The sequence below is a fragment of the Trichechus manatus genome, unplaced genomic scaffold (assembly GCF_000243295.1).
Source record: "Trichechus manatus latirostris isolate Lorelei unplaced genomic scaffold, TriManLat1.0 scaffold00187, whole genome shotgun sequence".
Taxonomy (NCBI): Eukaryota; Metazoa; Chordata; class Mammalia; order Sirenia; family Trichechidae; genus Trichechus; species Trichechus manatus.
Genome location: NW_004444123.1, coordinates 4,026,923 through 4,047,433, shown reverse-complemented (window position 1 = coordinate 4,047,433; position 20,511 = coordinate 4,026,923). Strand labels below are relative to the sequence as shown.

At 49.3% G+C, this 20,511-nt stretch overlaps 1 protein-coding gene across 1 annotated transcript; it reads left to right on the top strand.

The window, feature by feature from the left end:
- The first annotated feature begins 896 nt into the window (after positions 1-896).
- Positions 897-3,660, top strand: NENF (neudesin neurotrophic factor). Its single transcript, XM_012558814.2, has 3 exons — positions 897-1,085; positions 2,435-2,538; positions 3,338-3,660. Exons 1-3 carry the CDS (start codon positions 1,043-1,045, stop codon positions 3,512-3,514), a joined length of 324 nt encoding a protein of 107 aa, XP_012414268.1. The 5' UTR covers positions 897-1,042; the 3' UTR covers positions 3,515-3,660.
- Positions 3,661-20,511: the final 16,851 nt, after the last annotated feature.

Genomic DNA, 20,511 nt, shown 5'->3' with positions numbered 1-20,511 from the left:
TAACACATGGGATCGTCATGAGTCGGAATTGAATTTACCACGACAGGTTTGTTTTGTTTTTTTAAATAGCAAAAATAAATCAAATATAAAACCCATTGTTAGTAGAACTGTGGGGAAACAGTATTGTTTGCATATTTGTAGTACTGTAAATCGTTTAATCTTTTTGAAGGTCAGGTGGTAAAATATTAAAAAGTTATTGTTCATATACTGACCAGGAATTCCATATACTGAAATAGGACTCGAGGAAACAGCTCACCCAATTAGAAAGTAATTTGTAGAAAGGTATTCATAATGCTGCCGTTTATAGTTCTGAGGATCAGAAACAACCCAAATACCCCAGATAGAAGAACAGCTAAATAAACAGGCAGACAGTGTTACAAAGTAAGGTGGGTTTCCGTGTAACTGTTGAAAAGATAGCCATGTTGACTCTTTCGGTACCTGGGAGCATTTGTATAAAGTAACGTCACCTATGAGAAGCAGAATATAAAATAAGTCGTTTGCACTAATCACATCCATGCATGTACACTGATGAAGGGAGAGGAGATTTGGAATAAGCTAAAGGATTTATCATGCAATAGTCTTTTCAGATTTTTATTTTCTTTTTAAAGGAGGGATTGTCAGGCATTTGTCACAGTACTTGAGTACTTTTCCAAGTTTTTGTGAGGACCTGGCTTTACCGAGCGCTGTTCTGTAACTTTAGGAGTGCCTGGGTGGCACAGATGGTTAAATGCTTTGCCACTAACCAAAAGGTGGGTGGTTCAAGCCTACCCAGAGGCACCTCGGAAAACAAGCCTGGTGATCTGCTTCTGAAAGGTCACAGCCATGAAAACTCTACGGAGCACAGTTCTGCTCTGTAACACATGGGGTTGCCATGAGTCAGAATCAACAGCAACTTTTCTGTTTTTGGTTTTGTAACTTTAGCTACTGCTCTTTGCACACTCAAGATGGAAACCGATTTTACTAACCTGCTTGGGAAGAGCTGGGCTCTTTGCTTCCTATTCACAGCTTCTCCCCTGCTTTCTAGGACGGTCAGCCCATCTACATGGCAGTGAAGGGTGTGGTGTTTGATGTCACTTCCGGAAAGGGTAGGTAGCTCAGCTTTGAATCTTTCTTTCTGGGGAGCTGAGGAGCCCGAGTGGAGACTGAGGGGCAAGGGACGGGAGGGGACATTGGGCAAGGTCTTTTCCTTCCGTCTTAAATGACCAAGTTGAGTCGACAATCTTTGTCAGCGTTTTCCTTTAGCAGTTTTTTTCTAACGATGCCGTGCCCTCATGCCACAGCCTCTAGGCTCCCCACTGCCTGTAGAATCCAATCCGAACTTGATAATTTACCCTCGCTGAAGCCGTGAGAAAAGACATGTTACTCCTTTAGGTAGGATCCTGGTGGTGTAAATGGTTAAGTGCTAGGCTGTTAACCCAAAGGGTAGTGGTTTGAACCCACCCAGCCACCCCCTGGGAGAAAGACCTGCTGGTCTGCCCCTCTGACGATTACAGTCGACAAACCCTGTGGGGCAGTTCCGCTGTCTCGTGGGGTCGTTAGGAGTGGAAATCGACTTAAGGCAGCTGACACCAACTCCTTTAGGCAGTCAGGGTGCTTTTGAAGAAGGCTGAGTAACTCGGCCTGGGCTGTATCCATCTGTTCTCTGTTACAGAATTTAAACTGTTAGAAAATTATGTATTGGTGATCAAGTATACTCTTGAGTGATATGACAAAATAAAAATAAACCCATTGGGGTCAAGTTGATTCTGACTCATAGCAACCCTATAGGACAGAGTAGAACTGCCCCTTGGGTTTCCAAGGAGCAGCTGGTGGATTCGAACTGCCGCCTTTTGGTTAGCAGCCGAGCTCTTAACCACTGCGCCACCAGGGCTCCATTAAAAAAAAACTATATATATATATTTTATACCTTTATATATACACACACACACGCGTATATATATATACCTCAAAAAAAGTGTTACTTAGCAAAGAATCAGCCTCGTAGAAGATCACGGGGTATTTTATTGCTCTTTAATGGTTTCCTAATTGTAACTGCAAATGGTATCATGAAGGTAGTTATTGCAATGGCTTACATTTGATTTGATACCAAACACTGGGACATAGACTTGGCTTCTACCAAAATTTAAGAAGATCAAGCATTTTTATTGCTTCATTTTTAATAGTTTTAAGAAACTGTCTACATCCTGTATTTTCTAAAGCTCAGCTGTCCGCCCAGCATGTGTGAATTATTCCATGTTCTGAATTAGTGGAAACCAAACTGCTGGATGGGGGGCGGGTTAGTGTACTTCATGCCCTCCCTCGCTGCTCTCCTGCTCCTTGGGCCTGGAGTCTTTTAGGACTGTTTGGGTCTTGGGAGCCCCCACCCCGGTTTGCAGGCCCCTGGCTACTCTGCATGCAGGTTCACGTTTACCTCGTCTTCTTCCTCCCCACACAGAGTTCTACGGGAGAGGAGCCCCCTACAACGCCTTGACCGGGAAAGACTCCACCAGAGGAGTGGCCAAGATGTCCCTGGACCCTGCAGACCTCACCCATGACATTGTGAGCCATTGTCTGCAAGCCACTGTCCCTCCCCTCGGCCACGGCCTTCTCCACCTCCGGGCAAAGCTTCGTAACTAGCCTGTTTCTACTCCAGTCCGCTCAGTGGGGCGCCAACCATTTTCTCGAAATAGAAATCCTACTATGCCGTTCCTATTCAGAACCCTTCCACGGCTCCCCATGGCCTACAGAGCCAAGTCCAGTCACTTGTGAACTTGGCACCCAACTCAGTGATCTTCACAGTTTGGCCCCAGCCCCCAGCAGCAGATGATGACGCCACCCCTCAGCCTCTTGCAGGTTTGCTGACCGTCAGTGGATGACTTAGGTTGGCGAAGCAGGGTCTCCCTCTATGTTCACGAGCCTCTGAAGGAAAAACAGTGTCGAAGACAACCATTTCTGGCTCTCTTCCCAGCAGACAGGCCACATGTGCTTCAGCTGCGCTCAGCACTAGGCAGAGCTGGTCAGATTCTCACCACAGCATCACAGAACGGAAATAAGAAGGGAAAGTCATGTCAGCGTGTAGTGGGAGGCATGTCCAGAGCAGGTGGGATGAGCCAGGAGGGCGGGCGGACACGGCTGCGGCAGGCCACCCCCATGGGTGTGCTCTGAGCCTTGAAGACTGATGAAAGCCGCTGCTCTTCCCTTCCCTCCCCGCTCAGGACGGTCTCGGAAAGTCAGTGGTCCGTTACCTGCTTTGCTCTTGCGTTGAGGGTGTGAGGAGGGCCATGCGGGGATGGAGGGAGGTCAGTGCCCAGCACAGGTCACTCACACCACCCGTGTGTCTCGGGCTTTTCTCCCCTAGACGGGGCTCACGGCCAAGGAGCTGGAGTCCCTGGATGACGTCTTCACCAGAGTGTACAAGGCCAAATACCCCATCGTCGGCTACACAGCCCGCAGGATTCTGAACGAGGACGGTAGTCCCAACCTGGACTTCAAGCCGGAAGACCAGCCCCATTTCGACATAAAGGATGAGTTCTGATGTCAGTCCACAGGCTCGGGGTCTTGGGAGGGTGAGGCAAGGGGCACTGAGGTGTCAACCTGCAAAATCTGCTTCCTGAAGCCTCTGAGTCGCGCGGATCTGAATAAAACATGTTTAACCTGGAGCCATGATGGTTTTTTATTGTCACAGTCAAGTTTTCTATCCCCGTGGTGACCTGCCTGCACACCAGCCAGGGTGGTGATATATCCCTGTCCTGGCCAGAAGGGGAGGCCCCCCGAATGCCGGCATGGTTTCTGTGTCGTCAAATTATGAGTGGCCTTTATTTCTTTATGTCGTTGTTGTTAGGGGCGGTCGAGTTGGTTCCGACTCGCAGCGACTACAGAACGTACAGTACAACAGAACAAAACACCGCCCGGTCCCGCGCCATCCTCACGGCGGTTATGCTTGAGCCCATCGTTGCAGCCACTGTGTCAGTCCATCTCATTGAGGGTCTTCCTCTTTCTTTCTCGCTGACCCTGTACTTTCCCAAGCGTGATGTCCTTCTCCAGGGACTGGTCCCTCCTGCCAACATGTCCAAAGTGTGTGAGATGTAGAGGCCCATTAATGGATGGGATGAAGAAGAAAGGAGCTGAGAAGGAGAACAGGCTGAAGGAAGGGTGATGGGAGAGCGGAAGGGGGTTGGTTGGGTTCTTCATCCATCACCACACAAGTTCAAGTTCGGTATCTCAGGTGGAGGCTCAATGCCTGGCTTTCAGCTGGTGCTCACTGTGTTGGGTGGTGCTGATTGTTGGTGTAATTTGTGAAGTTCTGCCTCAAATCTAAGTTCCTCCTGCTGAGGTGCAGCCCTTCCTACACTTCTCTTAGGGAAACAGCTCCTTCTGCTTCATGTTTCTGGACCCCACAATGCTGATTAGTAACCCCCTCCTCAGTGTTGCCAGCCCTGGTCCCCTCTCCCCACTTGCAGGTAGCTTGTCGCCACATCTCCTCTGCCGTAACGGAGAAGAGACCTAACGGGAGGAAACAAGGCCCTGGAGCGTGGCGCCCACCTCTCCATTTGGAACATTGAAAAGTCTTTAAAATGGACCACTGACTAGCAGATGTCCCAGAGGGGTGGCAGGAAGCTGTAGATAACAGGGTTGACAGGCCTGTACAAGAGCACACCAGAGGGGCCTGACCAGAAACCCTGGGCCCCAGAGCGGGGTCATACAGAGCTCACCTGGCCCAGGTCCCTGCCTTCTCCCAACCTTCCAGGATCCTGGACTGAAGACCTCCAGACTCAGAAGTCTCACCCCTCAGGCACCGGTGCCAGGGGGTTTTCTCACCACATCGCTAGCTTTCCGGAGAAAAGCTAAGAGTCTGAATAAAGCCCCCTAGGCCTCTACATTAAAACCAAACCAGTTGCTGTTGAGTTGCCCCCAACTCATTGCGCCTCCATGTGTGTCAGAGTACAACTGTGCTCCGTAGGGTTTTCAATGGTTGAACTTTCAGAAGTAGATCGCTAGGCCTTTCTTCCGAGGCCCCTCTGGGTGGACTCAAACAGCCAACCTTTTGGTTACCGGCCGAGTGTTAACTCTCTGCACCACCAGTGTCTACACTGGCTTCCTTCAAGAGGCTGCTGTTCAGCCCCAACTCTAACAAGTGTGATACCAGGGCACTGCCAGCCTCCTGAGATGCTTCTTAGAGGCTGATGTGAGCCAGGCCCAGAGCGCAGCCCCCCACACCCACCAAGATCATTCCCTCCCATCCAGGAAGAAGTTCCTCCTGCAGCCTCCTCCTGGGGGTCCCAGGGAATCACTGCCCAGAGACTTGTCTCATGCTGCCTTGTGATGGTCGTCTTTTATGCCCCATTTCACAGCCCCTCAGCCCAGCACACCTATAGTCTCAGTGCCCGTTTTATGGGAAGAGGGCAGAGTTGAGAGTTCTATCAAAATATTTATCTGAAGACAGACCATACCCTCGGGAACTCCCCTTTCAACTGATTACACCCCATTAAATTACATTATGGAGAGTGATTACATTACACTGCATTCAATTACGTTATGGAACAGCAACTAGTCTAGTGTTTGGCAAAACCACTGGGAACCGTAGCCTAGCCAAGCTGCCACTTAAAATTAACCACCACAGTACCCGATTCAGCTTTCTTCCCTGGGGCTCCTCTGCAAGTGGGCTGCTTGCCGACCATCCTGGGCACGCACCAGCCTGCAAACAGTTGCCGTTCTAGGCGCTCACCAGCCTGCAGACGGAGTTACCATTCTGGGCACTCACCAGCCTGCAAACAAGAGTTAACACTCCCTGGCCAACCCTGGATAACTAGGGGCCCGGGGCAGTGGACAAATCCTCCCCACACCCCAAGGCTTCTCAGAGGGTCTGCAGTGAGCAGCTCAAGAGCCCACCCCTGGGTTGGCCAAGCCTCCTTCCCGCCTTCATTCCTCCCATCCTCCTACCCCTGGTCTCATGGGTCACTTTCCAAATGTGTGTGCCTGCACGCGAACACCTGCCCCAGTCTCTGCTTGGGGGAGAACCCAGGCTCAGACACAAGTTGACCTCCTCAGATACCAACACAATCCCCTTATACCAAACGGAGGTTTACTAATAACATCGTACATTTGCGCAGCAGTGAGCAGGTCACAAAGTCCTTGTTTCTGTTACTGTGGCTATGTAACAACTTGTTACCTGCCATCTAGTCAGTCCCCAACTCAGCGCAACCCTGTGCACAAGAGAACAAAACGCTGACCAGTTCTGCGCCATCCCCATGGGTGACGGGATCAGACCGTTGTGATCCACAGGGTTTTCACTGGCTTATTTTCAGAAGTAGAAAGCCAGGCCTTTCTTCCTAGCTCATCTTAGTCTGGAAGCTCTACTGAAACCTGTTCAGCATCATAGCAACGTGAAAGCCTCCACTGACAGATGGGTGGTGGCTGCACGTGAGGTGCATTAGCTAGGAATCAAACCAGGGTCTCCCGCACGGAAGGCAAGAATTCTACCACTGTACCGCTGATGCCCCCTGTGTAACAAATCACCCCCATACTTATGCTCAGAGATCCTGTATGTTAGTGGGATTGGACGGCTTTGAGGCTGGGGGCTGGAGTCACACGAAGGCTGGTTGACTCGCATTTCTGGTGGGTGATGCTGGCTGTCTGTGAGGAGCTTCCGTTCCTCTCCCTGTGTGTCTTCTCACAGCATGGCAGCAGGGTCCTGAGGATGAGTGCGCAGACAGAGAGGGCTGGGGGGAGCTGCATCTCCTGTATGACCCGGTCTCTGAAGTCAGCAGTGTCCCTTCTATTCGTCAAGGGCCACAAGTCCCACTCAGCCAAGGGGCACGCGGGCCTGGAAACGTTGCCATGGCCATTTAGGGAAAGTCCGGTCGGCCACTCTTCCCTCTCACGCTGCCTCATTCCAGCCTCACAAAAGAGACTGTATCTTGTCTTTGTACCTGCAGGCCACACACAGGTGCTCAGTAAACACACCTGTCTTGTGGCGAGAGCACAGGTTTCCGAGTCAGATCAAGCTGGTTTGAATCTGGGTTTCACCTCTTACTACCTGCAGACCCCAGAGACGTTACTTGGCTTCTCTCAGCCTCAGTTTCCTAACCTTTAAAAACCAAAAAACCCAAACCTGCTACCATTGAGTCGATTCCGACTCAGCAACCCTATAGGACAGAGTAGAACTGCCCCATAGGGTTTCCAAGGAGCAGCTGGTCGATTCGAACTGCCAACCTTTTGGTTAGCAGCCAAATGCTTAACCACTGTGCCACTGGGGCTCCTCCTAGCCTTTAGAACGAGGTGAAGACACCCATTTCAGGGGCTGTTCCCAGGACGAGGTGAGAGCAGGTATGTACTATGCCTAGCACACCCTTGATCCCTTCAGTTCTCCCCCATCTCCTCCATCCCACCGTCCCCACCTGGACTGATGGCACCGGGGACTCCCAGTATGTGTGCGGACACAGGTCAGCAGAAAGCGTTTCGGGATGTCCCAGAGTCTTGGCAACAGTCCGGGGTTCGGAGGAAGTCAGGGTGGCCTGGGACAGGGCTCCTTCCCTTCCCATCCCCTAACACCTCACACCTGGCCGGGGACCCCGAGAGCATTAACCCAGCCCCCTGACAATCATGATGAACGGCTCTCTCCTACAGTCTCAGAGTCTCTAGCTCCCCAGATGCCCTGAGGGCCCCGCCAGTCCCAGAGTGCAGTGGAGACCTGCGGCTCCTCCCTGCCTGGCCTGCAGGCTTGCTGCCAGAGGCCCGGGGGTGCCCACTGTGGTGCAGCGTGTCCTAGCCCACCCCCCTGGTGGTCTGAGCCTCAGCCCAGCTTTCCAGTCCCCTGGGTTGGCCCACCTCGTCAGTTCCAGAAGGTTCCATGCTCAGAGTCTCTCCTGGGCCGTGTGCATGCCGTTCCCTCTCCCTGGAACCTCTTCCTTCCTGCCGACATTACCCACACATCCCCATCTGGACTTAGATCTCACCTCATTAAAGGTGCTTCCCGAACCCCCGCCAAGATGGGCACACCCCGGGGTAGCACGATCCCCCTGCCCTGAAATTGTGTTTTTATTCGTCCGTCTCTCCACAGGCTGCGAGGCACTTTCCGTGTTCACGGCTCTATTCCCACCACCTGGCACAATGCCCAGCACCTTCTGTGTTTGATGAAATGAATGAATGGATGATGAACAAGCGATGAAGGAAGGAATGCGTGAGGCGACTGGCGCTTCCGCGCCCCCCTTCTTTGTCAGCCACCTCCCACCCCACACTGGGGACGTCAGTGGGAACACTGCCCCCTGCCCCGGGGCGTCAGAGCTGCAGCTCCCCACCCCAAGGTCTCGGGGAGCGCCGGCTCGAGCACTGTTTCCAGGGTGGCTCCTGGACCAGCCACGTAAGAGCGTTTCTGCAGCCTTGGCAGCTAGAGAATGCGTAAAAATAGTAAGCGGTTTCCCTGGCAACCACCAGGGCAAACGGTACCCAGGAGGGGCGGTCTGGGAGCCTTGAGGCTGGAGGAAAACAAGCCCCGCCCTGATTGGAACTCGCAGGGATGAGCTGCTTCTCCTTCTCCCATTGGCTTCCTGGGGACCAACTCTCTGACGCCCAAAGGGAACGAGAGGGCTGGAGGAGCTGTCCATCTGCCCAGAGTCCTGCCCGTCAGTCCCTGTTGCGTTGCCCCGCCCCTCCCCGCGGGCTCCCCCAGCGCTGGCTGTCCCGCCCCTCCCCGCGGGCTCCCCCGCCCCACCTGAGTGGTCAGGGGTGCAGAGGCCCCAGCAGGTGACTCGATCTTGCTGCCAGAGGCCTAATGTCAGTGTGTCTGTTGTGCTGAGCTTGTCGCCACCCCTCCTGAAGGTTTGGGTCTCTGCCCAGGTCTTCTGTCCCTCTGAGCGCGGGCCTCACCTGCTCTCCAGCAGAGCCCGCACCCTAGTCGTCCGCCCTCCTCACTCTGGGTCTAGCTGCGGCCTGACAGCACCGACCCACTCCTCTCTCGGATGGATAGATGGCTTGGGGCTCCCGCAGGCAGAGGTTCTGGTGGCCCTGGGGTGTGGAGTCGGGGGGTGGGTGGGCAGGTAGGCAGGAGCTGCAGAGGGTGCTGGGAGAGGACTGAAAAGCATTGCCGAAGGGTGAAGCCAGAGAGGGCAGCAGACGGGCTGTGGCAACGGGTATCCATCCTGTAGAACCCAAAAGGGAGGGAGAGACCAGACACCGGAACTCCAGGCCATTTGGGGGAGAAGAGGAGGCAGAGCCTGGAGTGTGACTGCGAGGGGCCGGAAACGGAAAGCGGAAGCCCCAGGTCGCCCTCGTTGGTGGGTGGGTGGTGGGTGGGGCCCTCCTCGGAGTTGGCCTGCGAACCGCGCTGTCTTCTCTCTGTGATGTCTCCCGCCTCCTTCTCAGCAGTCCTCCTGGAATACTGAGTTTGCTGCATCTCCTTGGCTGTGGTTACCTCCACACAGGCAAGCTCACCCCTGTACCCGCCCCGCCTGGCTGAGTCCCCCTTCCTCCCCTCGACCCACTAAGCTGTTAGCATTAGCTGCTCAGGTCCCAGCGTGCCTCTGGTCTAAGCGTGCTGAGCTGTGCCGCTGACGGTTGCAATCGTGGTATTTCGTCGCTGTGCGGGCACCAAATATTTATTTCTTCATTTGCTTCTTTGCAAGGAGGTACGACCATTTCACAGATGACAAGCTGGGTCTCAGGAAGGATGAGTAACTCGCCAGGAAACCATACACCTGATAGCCAATGGGTGCTAGAGCTGGGGTTCCAACGTGTGTCTCACTTTTGTGCTGGGCGCTTCTGTTCTGCCTCATTTTACCTGAAGAACAACCCTTCTTGGGGCACCTCCCAGGGCAGCTGGGATGAGGGTGCAGCATGCCGAGCTGGTGGTGCAGGCTCTTCAGGACGAAGGACCCGTGACAGAGGCTCAGGTGCTGAGCCCCATGGCATTACCCAGGGGCCCAGGCCCACCGGAGGAGCTTTCTGCCTGCTGGCGGCAGAGGCCAGCAGACCCCAAAGACAGGAGAGGATAGCAAAGGCCTAGGGGGCGTGGTGGTGCCCGTGTGGAGGCCAGGTGAGCAGTGGCTGGGGCTTCTTCAGCTCATTGTCCCATATTCCTGGTGCTGCCACTCAGGGCCCTGAAGGTAGAGGGTTTGACTCCAGCTATGGGGAGCGTCTCATTGCCCAAACCAAAAAAACACCTGTTACCATGAAGCCAATTCTAACCCATGGCAACCCCATGTGTTTCAGGGTAGAACTGCTCCATAAGGTTTTCTTGGCTGTAATCTTTATGGAAGCAGATTGCCAGGTCTTTCTTTTGAGACACCACTGGGTGGGTTCCATGTGCTAGCCTCGAAGGTTGGTAGTTGAGCGCAAACCATCTGCGCCACCCAGTGACCTCTTCTCACTACCCAGACGCCCCGAAACACACCTGCCGCCTTCCTGCCTGTGCCTCTCACTCACCCCCTTCCTCGTTTAGCCATGACCCTCCCCTGTCAGTCCTGAACCCTCTCTGCTTCTATCACTTCCCATGAAAGTTCAGGCAGTTTCCTTTTCACAATTGATTAATTACACTGATTTCACATATCCGTCTATCAGCCAACCCGATGATTATTTCATGTCTACTAAGCGTTCAGCACCAACCTAGGTGCTGGGGTTGCGGTGGGTGAGGAAGAAGCAATGCAAAGGGGTGCAGGAATTGTTCCTGCTCTTAAGAGGCCCAAGGAGGAGAGCCTCCCCTCCCCTGGGACGAGTAGCCTTGGGGGGGCTCAGCCCCAAGGTCCTGGCAGGGCAGAATGGGGGCATGAGGTTGCTGTAGGGTATTGGACTCTGGGGATTTTCACAGAAACTTAGACCAGTTCTCAGCTACCAGCATCAGGAAACTGCCAGAAATTCAACTTGGATTGTTATGAATTGAATTGTGTCCCCCAAAATGTGTGTCAACTTTGCTAGACCATGATTCCCAGTATTGTGTGGTTGTCCACCATTTTGTGATCTTATGTGATTATCCTATGTGTTGTAAATCCTAATCTCTATGATGTTAATGAGGCAGGATTAGAGGCAGTTATTTTAATGAGGCAGGACTCAATCGGCAGGATTAGGTTGTATTTTAAGTCAATCTCTTTTGAGATATAAAAGAGAGAATGGAGCAGAGAGGGGAGGGAGCTCATGCCACCAAGAAAGAAGAGCCAGGAACAGAGCACATCCTTTGGACCCAGGGTCCCTAGGCTGAGAAGCTCCTTGTTGTTGTTAGGTGCTGTTGAGTTGGTTCTGACCCATAGTGACCCTATGTACAAGAGAATGAAACACCGCCCGGTCCTGTGCCATCCTAACAATCATTGTTGTGCTTGAACCTGTCATTGCAGCCATTGTCAATCCATCTCATTGAGGGTCTTTGTCTTTTTCACTGAACCTCTACTTTACCAGGCATGATGTCCTTCTTCAGGTACTAGTCCCTCCTGATAACATGTCCAAACTTTGTGAGATGAAGTCTCACCATCCTTGCTTCTAAGGAGCTTTCTGGCTGTATTTCTTCCAAGACAGATTTGTTCAGTCTTCTGCAATCTTCTGAAGATTTTTACCAACTTCTCCAGTTTGAAATTGATCAAACATGCAATCAAGATGCATTGATAATTACTGGTGATTGGAATGCAAAAGTTGGAAACAAAGAAGAAGGATTGGTAGTTGGAAAATATGACCTTGGTGACAGAAACAACACCAGAGTTCGCATGACAGAATTTTGTAAGACCAATGACTTCTTCGCTGTAAATACCTTTTTTCACCAACATAAACAGCAGCTATACACATGGACCTTGCCAGATGGAATACACAAGAATCAAATCGACTACATCAGAGGAAAGAGGTGATGGACAAGCTCAACATCATCAGTCAGACCAAGGCCAGGGATGGACTGCAGAACAGACCATCAATTGTTCATATGCAAATTCAAGTTGAGGTTGAAGAAAATTAGAACAAGCCCATGAGAGGCAAAGTACAACCTTGAGTATATCCCACCTGAATTTAGAGACCATCTCAAGAATAGATTTGGCGCATTGAACACTAATGACCGAAGACCAGACAAGTTGTGGAATGACATCAAGGACATCATACATGAAGAAACAAGAGGTCATTAAAAAGACAGGAAAGAAAGAAAAGACCAAAATAGATGTCAGAAGAGACTCTGAAAGTTGCTTTTGAACATAGAGTAGCTAAAGCAAAAGGAAGAAATGATAAAGTAAGAGAGCTGTACAGAAGATTTCAAAGGGCAGCTCAAGAAGACGAAGTATTATAACAAAATGTGCAAAGACCTGGAGTTGGAAAACCATAAGGGAAGAACATGGTCAGCATTTCTCAAGCTGAGAGAACTGAAGAAAAATTTCAAGCCTCAAGTTGCTATATTGAAGGATTCTATGGGGGAAAATACTAAACAATGCAGGAAGCATCAAAAGAAGATGGAAGGAATACACAGAGTCACTGTACCAAAAAAAAACTGGTCAACATTCAGCGATTTCAGGAGGTATCATATGATCAGGAACCCATGGTACTGAGAGAACAGGTCCAAGCTGCTGAAGACATTGGCGACAAACAAGGCTCCAGGAACTGACTGAATACCAATTGAGATGCTTCAACAAACAAGATGTAGCAATGTAAGTGCTCACTCATCTATGCCAAGAAATTTGGAAGACAGCTACCTGGCCAGCTGATTGGAAGAGATCTGTATTTGTGCCATTCCAAAGAAAGGTGATCCAACGGAATGCAGAAATTATTGAACAATATCATTAATGTTGTTGTTGGTAGGGGCCATCGAGTAGGTTCCGACACATAGCGACCCTATGCACAACGGAAAGAAACGCTGCCCGGTTCTGCACCATCCTCACAATTATTGTATGTTTGAGCCCATTGTTGCTGCCACTGTGTCAACCCATCTTGTTGAGGGTCTTCCTCTTTTTCGATGACCCTCTACTTTACCAAGCATAATGTCCTTCTCCAGGGACTGTTCCCTGTTGATAACATGTCCAAAGTATGTGAGATGAAGTCTCGCCTTTCTTTTTTCTAAGGAGCATTCTGGCTGTACTTCTTCCAACACAGATTTGTTCCTTCTTCTGGCAGTCCATGGTATATTCAATATTCTTCGTCAATATTGTAATTCAAAGGCATCAATTCTTCTTTGATCTCCCTTATTCATTGTCCAGCTTTCACATGCTTATGAGGTGATTGAAAACACCATGGCTTGGGTCAGGCACACCTTAGTCTTCAAGGTGACATCTTTGCTTTTTTAACACTTTAAAGAGGTCTCTTGCTGCAGATTTGCCCAATGCAATATGTTGTTTGCTTTCTTGACTGCTGCTTCCATCGACATTGATTGTGGATCCAAGTAAAATGAAGTCCTTGGAAACTTCAATCTTTTCTCCATTTATCATGATGTTGCTTATTTGTTCCAGTTGTGAGGATTTTTGTTTTCTTTATGTTGAGGTGTAATCCATACTGAAGGCTGTAGTCTCTGATCTTCATGAGTAAGTGCTTCAAGTCCTCTTCACTTTCAGCAAGCAAGGTTTTGTCATGTGCATATTGCAGATCGTTAATGAGTCTTCCTCCAACCGTGATGTGCCGCTCTTCTTCATACAGTCTAGCTTCTGTGACTATTTGCTCAGCAGACAGATTGAATAGGTATGGTGAAAAGATGCAAGCCTGAAGCACACCTTTCCTGACTTTAAATCACACAGTATCACCTTGTTCTGTTTGAACGACTGCCTTTTGGTCTGTGTACAGGTTCCTCATGAGCACAATTAAGTGTTCTGGAATTCCCATTCTTCGCAATGTTATCCATAATTTGTTATGATCCATACAGTCGAATTCTTTTGCATAGTCAATAAAACACAGGTAAATGTCTTTCTGGTATCCTTTGTTTTCAGCCATGATATCTGACATCAGCAATGACATCCTCTTTTGAATCTGACTTGAGTTTCTGGCCGTTCCCTATTGATGTACTGCTGCAACCACTTTTGAATGATTTTCAGCAGAATTTTACTTGCGTGTGGTATTAATGATATTGTCGATAATTTCCGCATTTGGTTGGATAACCTTTCTTTGGAATGGGCACAGATATGGATCTTTTCCAGTCAGCTGGACAGGTAGCTGTCTTCCAAATTTCTTGGCATAGACGAGTGAGCACTTTCAGCTCTGCATCCATTTGTTGAAGCATCTCAATCGGTATTCAGTCAGTTTCTGGAGCCTTGTTTGTCACCAATGCCTTCAGCAGCTTGGACCTGTTCTTTCAGTACCATGGGTTCCGATCATATGATACCTCCTGAAATGGCTGAATGTCAACCAATTCCTTTTGGTGCAGTGACTCTGTGTATTCCTTCCATCCTCTTTTGATGTTTCCTGCATCGTTTAATATTTTTCCCCATAGAATCCTTCAGTATTGCAACTCGAGGCTTGAATTCTTTCTTCAGTTCTCTCAGCTTGAGAAATGCTGAGCGTGTTCTTCTCTTTTGGTTTTCTATCTCCAAGTCTTTGCACATGTCATCATAATACTTTACTTTGTCCTCTTGAGCCACCCTTTGAAATCTTCTGTTCAGCTCTTTTACCTCATCATTTCTTCCTTTTGCTTTAGCTACTCTGTGTTCAAGAGCAAGTTTCAGAGTCTCTTCTGACATCCATTTAGATCTTTTCTTTCTTTCCTGTCTTTTTAATGACCTCTTGCTTTCTTCGTGTATGATGTCCTTGATGTCATTCCACAACTTGTCTGGTCTTTGGTCATTAGTGTTCAACTCGTCAAATCTATTCTTGAGATGGTCTCTAAATTCAGGTGGGATATACTCAGGGTCATACTTTGGCTCCCATTGACTTGTTCTAATTTTCTTCAGCTTCAATTTGAACTTGCATATGAGCAATTGACGGTCTGTTCTGCAGTCAGCCCCTGGCCTTGTTCTGACTGGTGATATTGAGCTTTTCCATCATCTCTTTCCACACATGTAGTCTATGTGATTCCTGTGCATTCTATCCAGCGAGGTCCTCGTGTATAGTCACTGTTTATGTTGTTGAAAAATGTATTTGCCATGAAGAAATCATTGATCTTGCAAAATTCTATCATGGGATCTCCAGCATCGTTTCCATCTCCAAGGCCGTATTTTCCAACTACTGTTTCTTTTTTGTTTCCAACTTTCGCATGCTAATCACTAGTAATTATCAATGCATCTTGATTACACGTTTGATCAATTTCTGATTGTAGAAGTTGGTAAAAATCTTCAATTTCTTCATCTTTGGTCTTAGCGGTTGGTACCTAAATTTGAGTAATAGCTGTATTAACTGATCGTCCTTGTAGGCGTATGGATATTATCCTATCACTGATGGTGTTGTACTTCAGGATAGATCTTGAAATGTTCTTTTTGACGATGAACACGATGCCATTCTTCTTCAATTTGTCATTCCCAGCATAGTAGACCATGTGATTGTCTGATTCAGAATGGCCAATACCAGTCCATTTCAGCTCACTAATGCCTAGGATATCAATCTTTATGCATTCCATTTCATTTTTGACGACTTCCCGTTTTCCTAGATTCATACTTTGTACATTCCAGGTTCTGATTATTAATGGCTGTTTGCAGCTGTTTCTTCTCATTTTGAATCGTGCTACCTCCGGAAATGAAGGTCTTGAAAGCTTGACTCCATCCACATCATTAAGGTTGGCTCTACGTTGAGGAAGCAGCTCTTCCCCAGTTGTATTTTGAGTGCCTTCCAACCTGAGGGGCTCATCTTCTGGCAATATATCAGACAATGCTATTCATAAGGTTTTCACTGGCCAATTTTTTCAGAAGTGGACTGCCAGGGTCTTCTTCCCTGTAAGCAAGTAAAATTGTGCTGAAGATCACTCAAAAGCAGTTGCAGAAATACATTGACAGGGAACTACCAGAAATTCAAGTTGGATTCAGAAGAGGACGTGGAACAAGGGATATTGTTGCCGATGTCAGATGGATCTTTGCTGAAAGCAGAGACTACCAGAAAGATGTTTACCTGTGTTTTATTGACTATGCAAAGACATTTGACTGTGTGGATCATAACAAATTATGGATAACATTGTGAAGAATGGGAATTCCTGAACAATTGTGCTTATGAGGAACCTGCACATAGACAAAGAGGCAGTCGTTCGAACAGAACAAGGGGATACTGCGTGGTTTAAAGTCAGGAGAGGTGTGCATTAGGGTCGTATCCTTTCACCATACGTATTCAACCTGTATGCTGAGCAATTAATCCAAGGAGCTGGACTGTATAAAGAAGAATGTGGCATCAGGATTGGAGGAAGACTTACTAGCAACCTGCGTTATGCAGATGACATAACCTTGCTTGCTGAAAGTGAAGAGGACTTGAAGCACTTACTGATGAAGATCAAAGACTACAGCCTTCAGTATGGATTGCAGTTCAACAGAAAGAAAATAAAAATCCTCACAACTGGACCAATAAGCGACATCATGATAAATGGAGAAAAGATTGAAGTTTCCAAGGATTTCATTTTACTTGGATCCACAATCAACTCCCAAGAAAACAGCAGTCCGGAAATTAAAGGACTCATTGCATTGGGAAATCTGCTGCAAAAGACCTCTTTAAAGTGTTGAAAAGCAAAGATGTCACTTTAAGAACTAAGGTGTGCCTGACCCAGCCATGGTGTTTTCAATCACCTCATATGCATGTGAAAGCTAGACAATGAATAAGGAAGCTGGAAGAATTGATGCCTTTGAATTATGGTGCTGGCAAAGAATATTGAATACACCATGGACTGCCAGAAGAAGGAACAAATCTGTCTTGGAAGAAGTACAGACAGAATGCTCCTTAGAAAAACGGAGGGTGAGACTTTGCCTCATATACTTTGGACACATTATCAGGAGGGAGCAGTCCCTGGAGAAGGATTTCATGCTTGGTAAAGTACTGGATCAACGAAAAAGTAAGACCCTCAACGAGATGGATTGCCACAGTGGCTGCAACAACGGGTGAAATACGGCAGTGATCGTGAGGATGGTGCAGGAACGGGCAGTGTTACATTCAGTTCAATGGGCGGTCACTATGAATGGGAACAACTTGATGGCCCCTAACGATAGTAACCTCGTGCATGGGACAAGGGCTCCTCCTTGTGGTCATTTTATGGAACTCTCCAGCACCTGTTTTGTAAAGCCCAGAGGATTAAGCTCCCCTCAAGAACTTCTATTTTTGGTTCCCAATATTTCCATAATGAAAATGCTAAAGGGAGCAGCCAGACGGCTTCCCAAAGGCCTCCGAAGCTGCCATGCTGAATTCCCGCGTTCTCCAGCCAGCGTTTCCAGGGTCTGGCCTACTCTCTGTTCTCCGGTTCGGATCTCTGTTCCATGAGGTTTGATTGAAGGGTCCCAGGGGCTGAGCACATGTTCACTTCACTGAGTGCTAAGTGTTCTTCAGAGGGAAGGCTGCGTGCACGTTCAGAGTGACGTGTTGGAAAGAACACTGGATCCAGGATCAGGCTGCCTGGAGGCTCACCCCACGTCAGCCGCTAAGTGGGGGTGAGATAATAATTACAATAATAGCTGCGTTTACTCTGTAATTTCTCGGAGTAGAGGCACTGTACCAGGAGTTTCACGTACATTTTTTACTTTGATCTTCACAGCAAGCCTATGAGGTTGGGGTTGTCATCTCTGCTTTACAGGTGAGGAAACCAAGGCACAGAGGGGTTAAGTGATTTTCCAAGACCACACAGTATGTGGCAGAGCCAGGATTTGAACCCAGGTCTCTGGGGATCCACTAAGCTACATTGAATTGTAGAGTTAAAAGAATCAGTAATTAGTGGTAGGGTCCAGAAATCCGTGTTTTTACATGTTTCCCAGGTGGTTGTCATGCGGAGCCACATTTGGGACCGCATGGGGTCCCCCCACGTCTAATATTCAATGACCCCAATGCCTTCTGAGGGTCAGGAGGTGAAGCTGTGATGAAGGGAGAGGCCTGGATTAGGGCCCCAGTCCCCGTGGGTGTACTGAGGGTGTACCTTACTGTACAGGACCACAGGCAGAAACAGCACAGAACAGAAAGAAGCGTCACAGATGGCAGAGCAATTGTTTTCTACAACATTCTTCTCAGAGTTTGTTATGCCGCCAGACCAAAACAGCAGCTGCTGCTGAGCTGATTACAATTGACATTGACTCCATGTGTGTCAGGGTAGAACTGCCCTCCAGAGGGTTTCCGGTGGCTGATTTTTTGTAGGTAGATCACCAGGTCTTTCTTCCAAGGCACCTCTGGGTGGATTCGAACTGCCATCTTTAGGTTAGTAGCCCAGTGCTTAACCATTCTCACTACCCAGGGACTCCCTATTGCACAGATCCAGGGTCCATCGACTTACCTCAGCTCTTCTAGAACCATTTTATCTCTTGTAATTGATTCACTCAGCACACATTTGTCCAGCACCCACTGTGTGCCAGGCACTGTGCCAGGTCCCCTGTCTGCAGTGGTGCACAAAGCTGGCACGGCCCCACCTGTGAGTCCAGAGGGGGAGCAACCAATACACATACCATGAAATACATCATTGCACACCACGGCAGGTGCTCGCAAGGACGCAGGCACGGTGGTGGAGGGGGCAGCCGGGTCCAATATGACAGGTTGGACTGGGAAGTTCTCTCTGAGGAGGTGACATTTAAACAGACACCAAAACTGGAAAAACAAACCCACCGCCACTGAGTCGATTCTGACTCACGGTGGCCCGTGTGTGTCAGAGTAGAACTGCCCCACAGGGTTTTCTTTCTTTCTTTTCTTTTTTTTATTGTATTTTAGATGAAGGTTTACAGAGCAAGCTAGTTTCTCATTAAACAATTAATACACACTCGGTTTTGTGACATTGGTTAACAACCCCGTGACAAGTCAGCGCTCCCTTCTCGACCTTGGGTTCCCCATTACCAGCTTTCCTGTCCCCTCCTGCCTTCTCGTCTTTACCGCTGGGCTGGTGTGCCCCTTTAGTCTCGTTTTGTTCTAGGGGCCTGTCTAATCTTTGGCTGAGGGGTGAACCTCAGGAGTGACTTCATTACTGAGTTAAAAGAGCATCCGGGGGTCATACTCTCGGGGTTTCCCCAGTCTCTGTCAGGCCAGTAAGTCTGGTCTCTCTCTCTCTGTGTGTGTGTGTGTGTGTGTGTGTGTGTGTGTGTGAGAGTTAAAATTTTGTTCCACATTTTGCTCCTCAGGGTTTTCTTGGCTGTAATCTTTATGGAAGCAGACCATCAAGCTTTTCTTCCCTGGCACTGCTGGGTGAATTTGAACTGCCAACCTTTTGGTTAGTGGCCAAGAGCAAGCTGTTAGTGCCCCCAGGGACCAAACAGACACCTGGAGAATGTATTAGCTTGTCCCTCCTCTTGGCAACCGAGTGCGGGGCGATTCAGCACAGAGCTTGCTTTCCTCCAGGCTCCTGCTGGCGTCCCTCCAGGACAGAGTGGTGGGCGCTGCACATGTCCCCTCTCCTTGAGTGCCCAGGTGTCCCTCGGGACATGGAGAGCTTTGAGCCTCCTTTGACAGAAGAGTCTCAAGCAGCAGCTGTTGGGGGTGGGGTGGTAATGGGACCAGGGCCTGCTGGTGTAGTCAGAGGAATCCCTGCCGGTCAGGGCCACAATGTCGGCTGACTTTGTTCCGGCTCCCAAAGGGAGGACTCTCACCCAGTGCCCGGGGGGGAGCTCCAGGGACTCCAGCAGTGTGTGTCAGTCTGTGTGTGTGTGTGCGTGCATGTGCAGGAGAGGGGTCAGCTCCAGCTCATGGATGCTGGGGGCCCTAGTTGTTAAGACATGTCTTTCAGCTCCAAACCCACCCTTCGACTCTCTCTTTTGTGGTGCTGGGCTGGGACCTGGCAAATTACACTCCTGCTTTGCCAGCTGCTGCCTGTTAACCAGATGCTGTTGATTCCCGCTCACGGCAACCCCACGTGTGTCAGAGTAGAACCATAGGGTTTTCAGTGGCTCATTTTTCAGAAGCAGATCGTCAGGCCTTTTTTCCGGGGTGTCTCTGGGTGGATTCGAACCATCAACCTTTCCGTTAGTAGCTAAGCGCTTAACCGCTTGTGCCACCCAGGGACTTATAGGAGGCGCTAGAGGGGGCTGGAAAGCCGGCGGGGGGAGGGACTTACTCCTCCCTGTTTACTTCCTGTTCCCGTGAGCTACTCCCCTGTAATACTTCTTCTCTCCTTCAGCAGCAATTTCTTCCTAGAAAACCCAAAACACCAAACCCATTGTCGCTGAGTTGATTCCAACTCATAGCAACCCTCTAGGACAGAGTAGGACTGCCTCAAAGAGTTTCCAAAGAATGGCTGATAGATTCGAACTGTGAACCTTTTGGGTAGCAGCCGAGCTCTTAACTACTGCGCCACGAGGGCTCCTTTCTTCCTAGAGCAGCAGCTAAGTCCAGTTTGCCATTTTTCAACACTTGCAGAATCACCCTCATCATCCCCCACTCGGAGACCCCAGCATCAGCGGGCAGGGCCCCTCCTCGGATGTTGCCCCAGAGGCCAGTCCTCTGTTTCTGAGGTTTAATTATTCCTTCGTTGCCTTAGGAGTGATGGTGCTTCCTGCCGATTATGTCTTA

Bases quoted from the DNA above. Each gene is read 5' to 3' on its own strand.
- NENF (XM_012558814.2), top strand. From the start codon at position 1,043: ATGGCAGTGAAGGGTGTGGTGTTTGATGTCACTTCCGGAAAGG. The intron at 1,086-2,434 runs GTAGGTAGCTCA...CTCCCCACACAG, and splicing joins TGATGTCACTTCCGGAAAGG to AGTTCTACGGGAGAGGAGCC. The intron at 2,539-3,337 runs GTGAGCCATTGT...TTTCTCCCCTAG, and splicing joins CAGACCTCACCCATGACATT to ACGGGGCTCACGGCCAAGGA.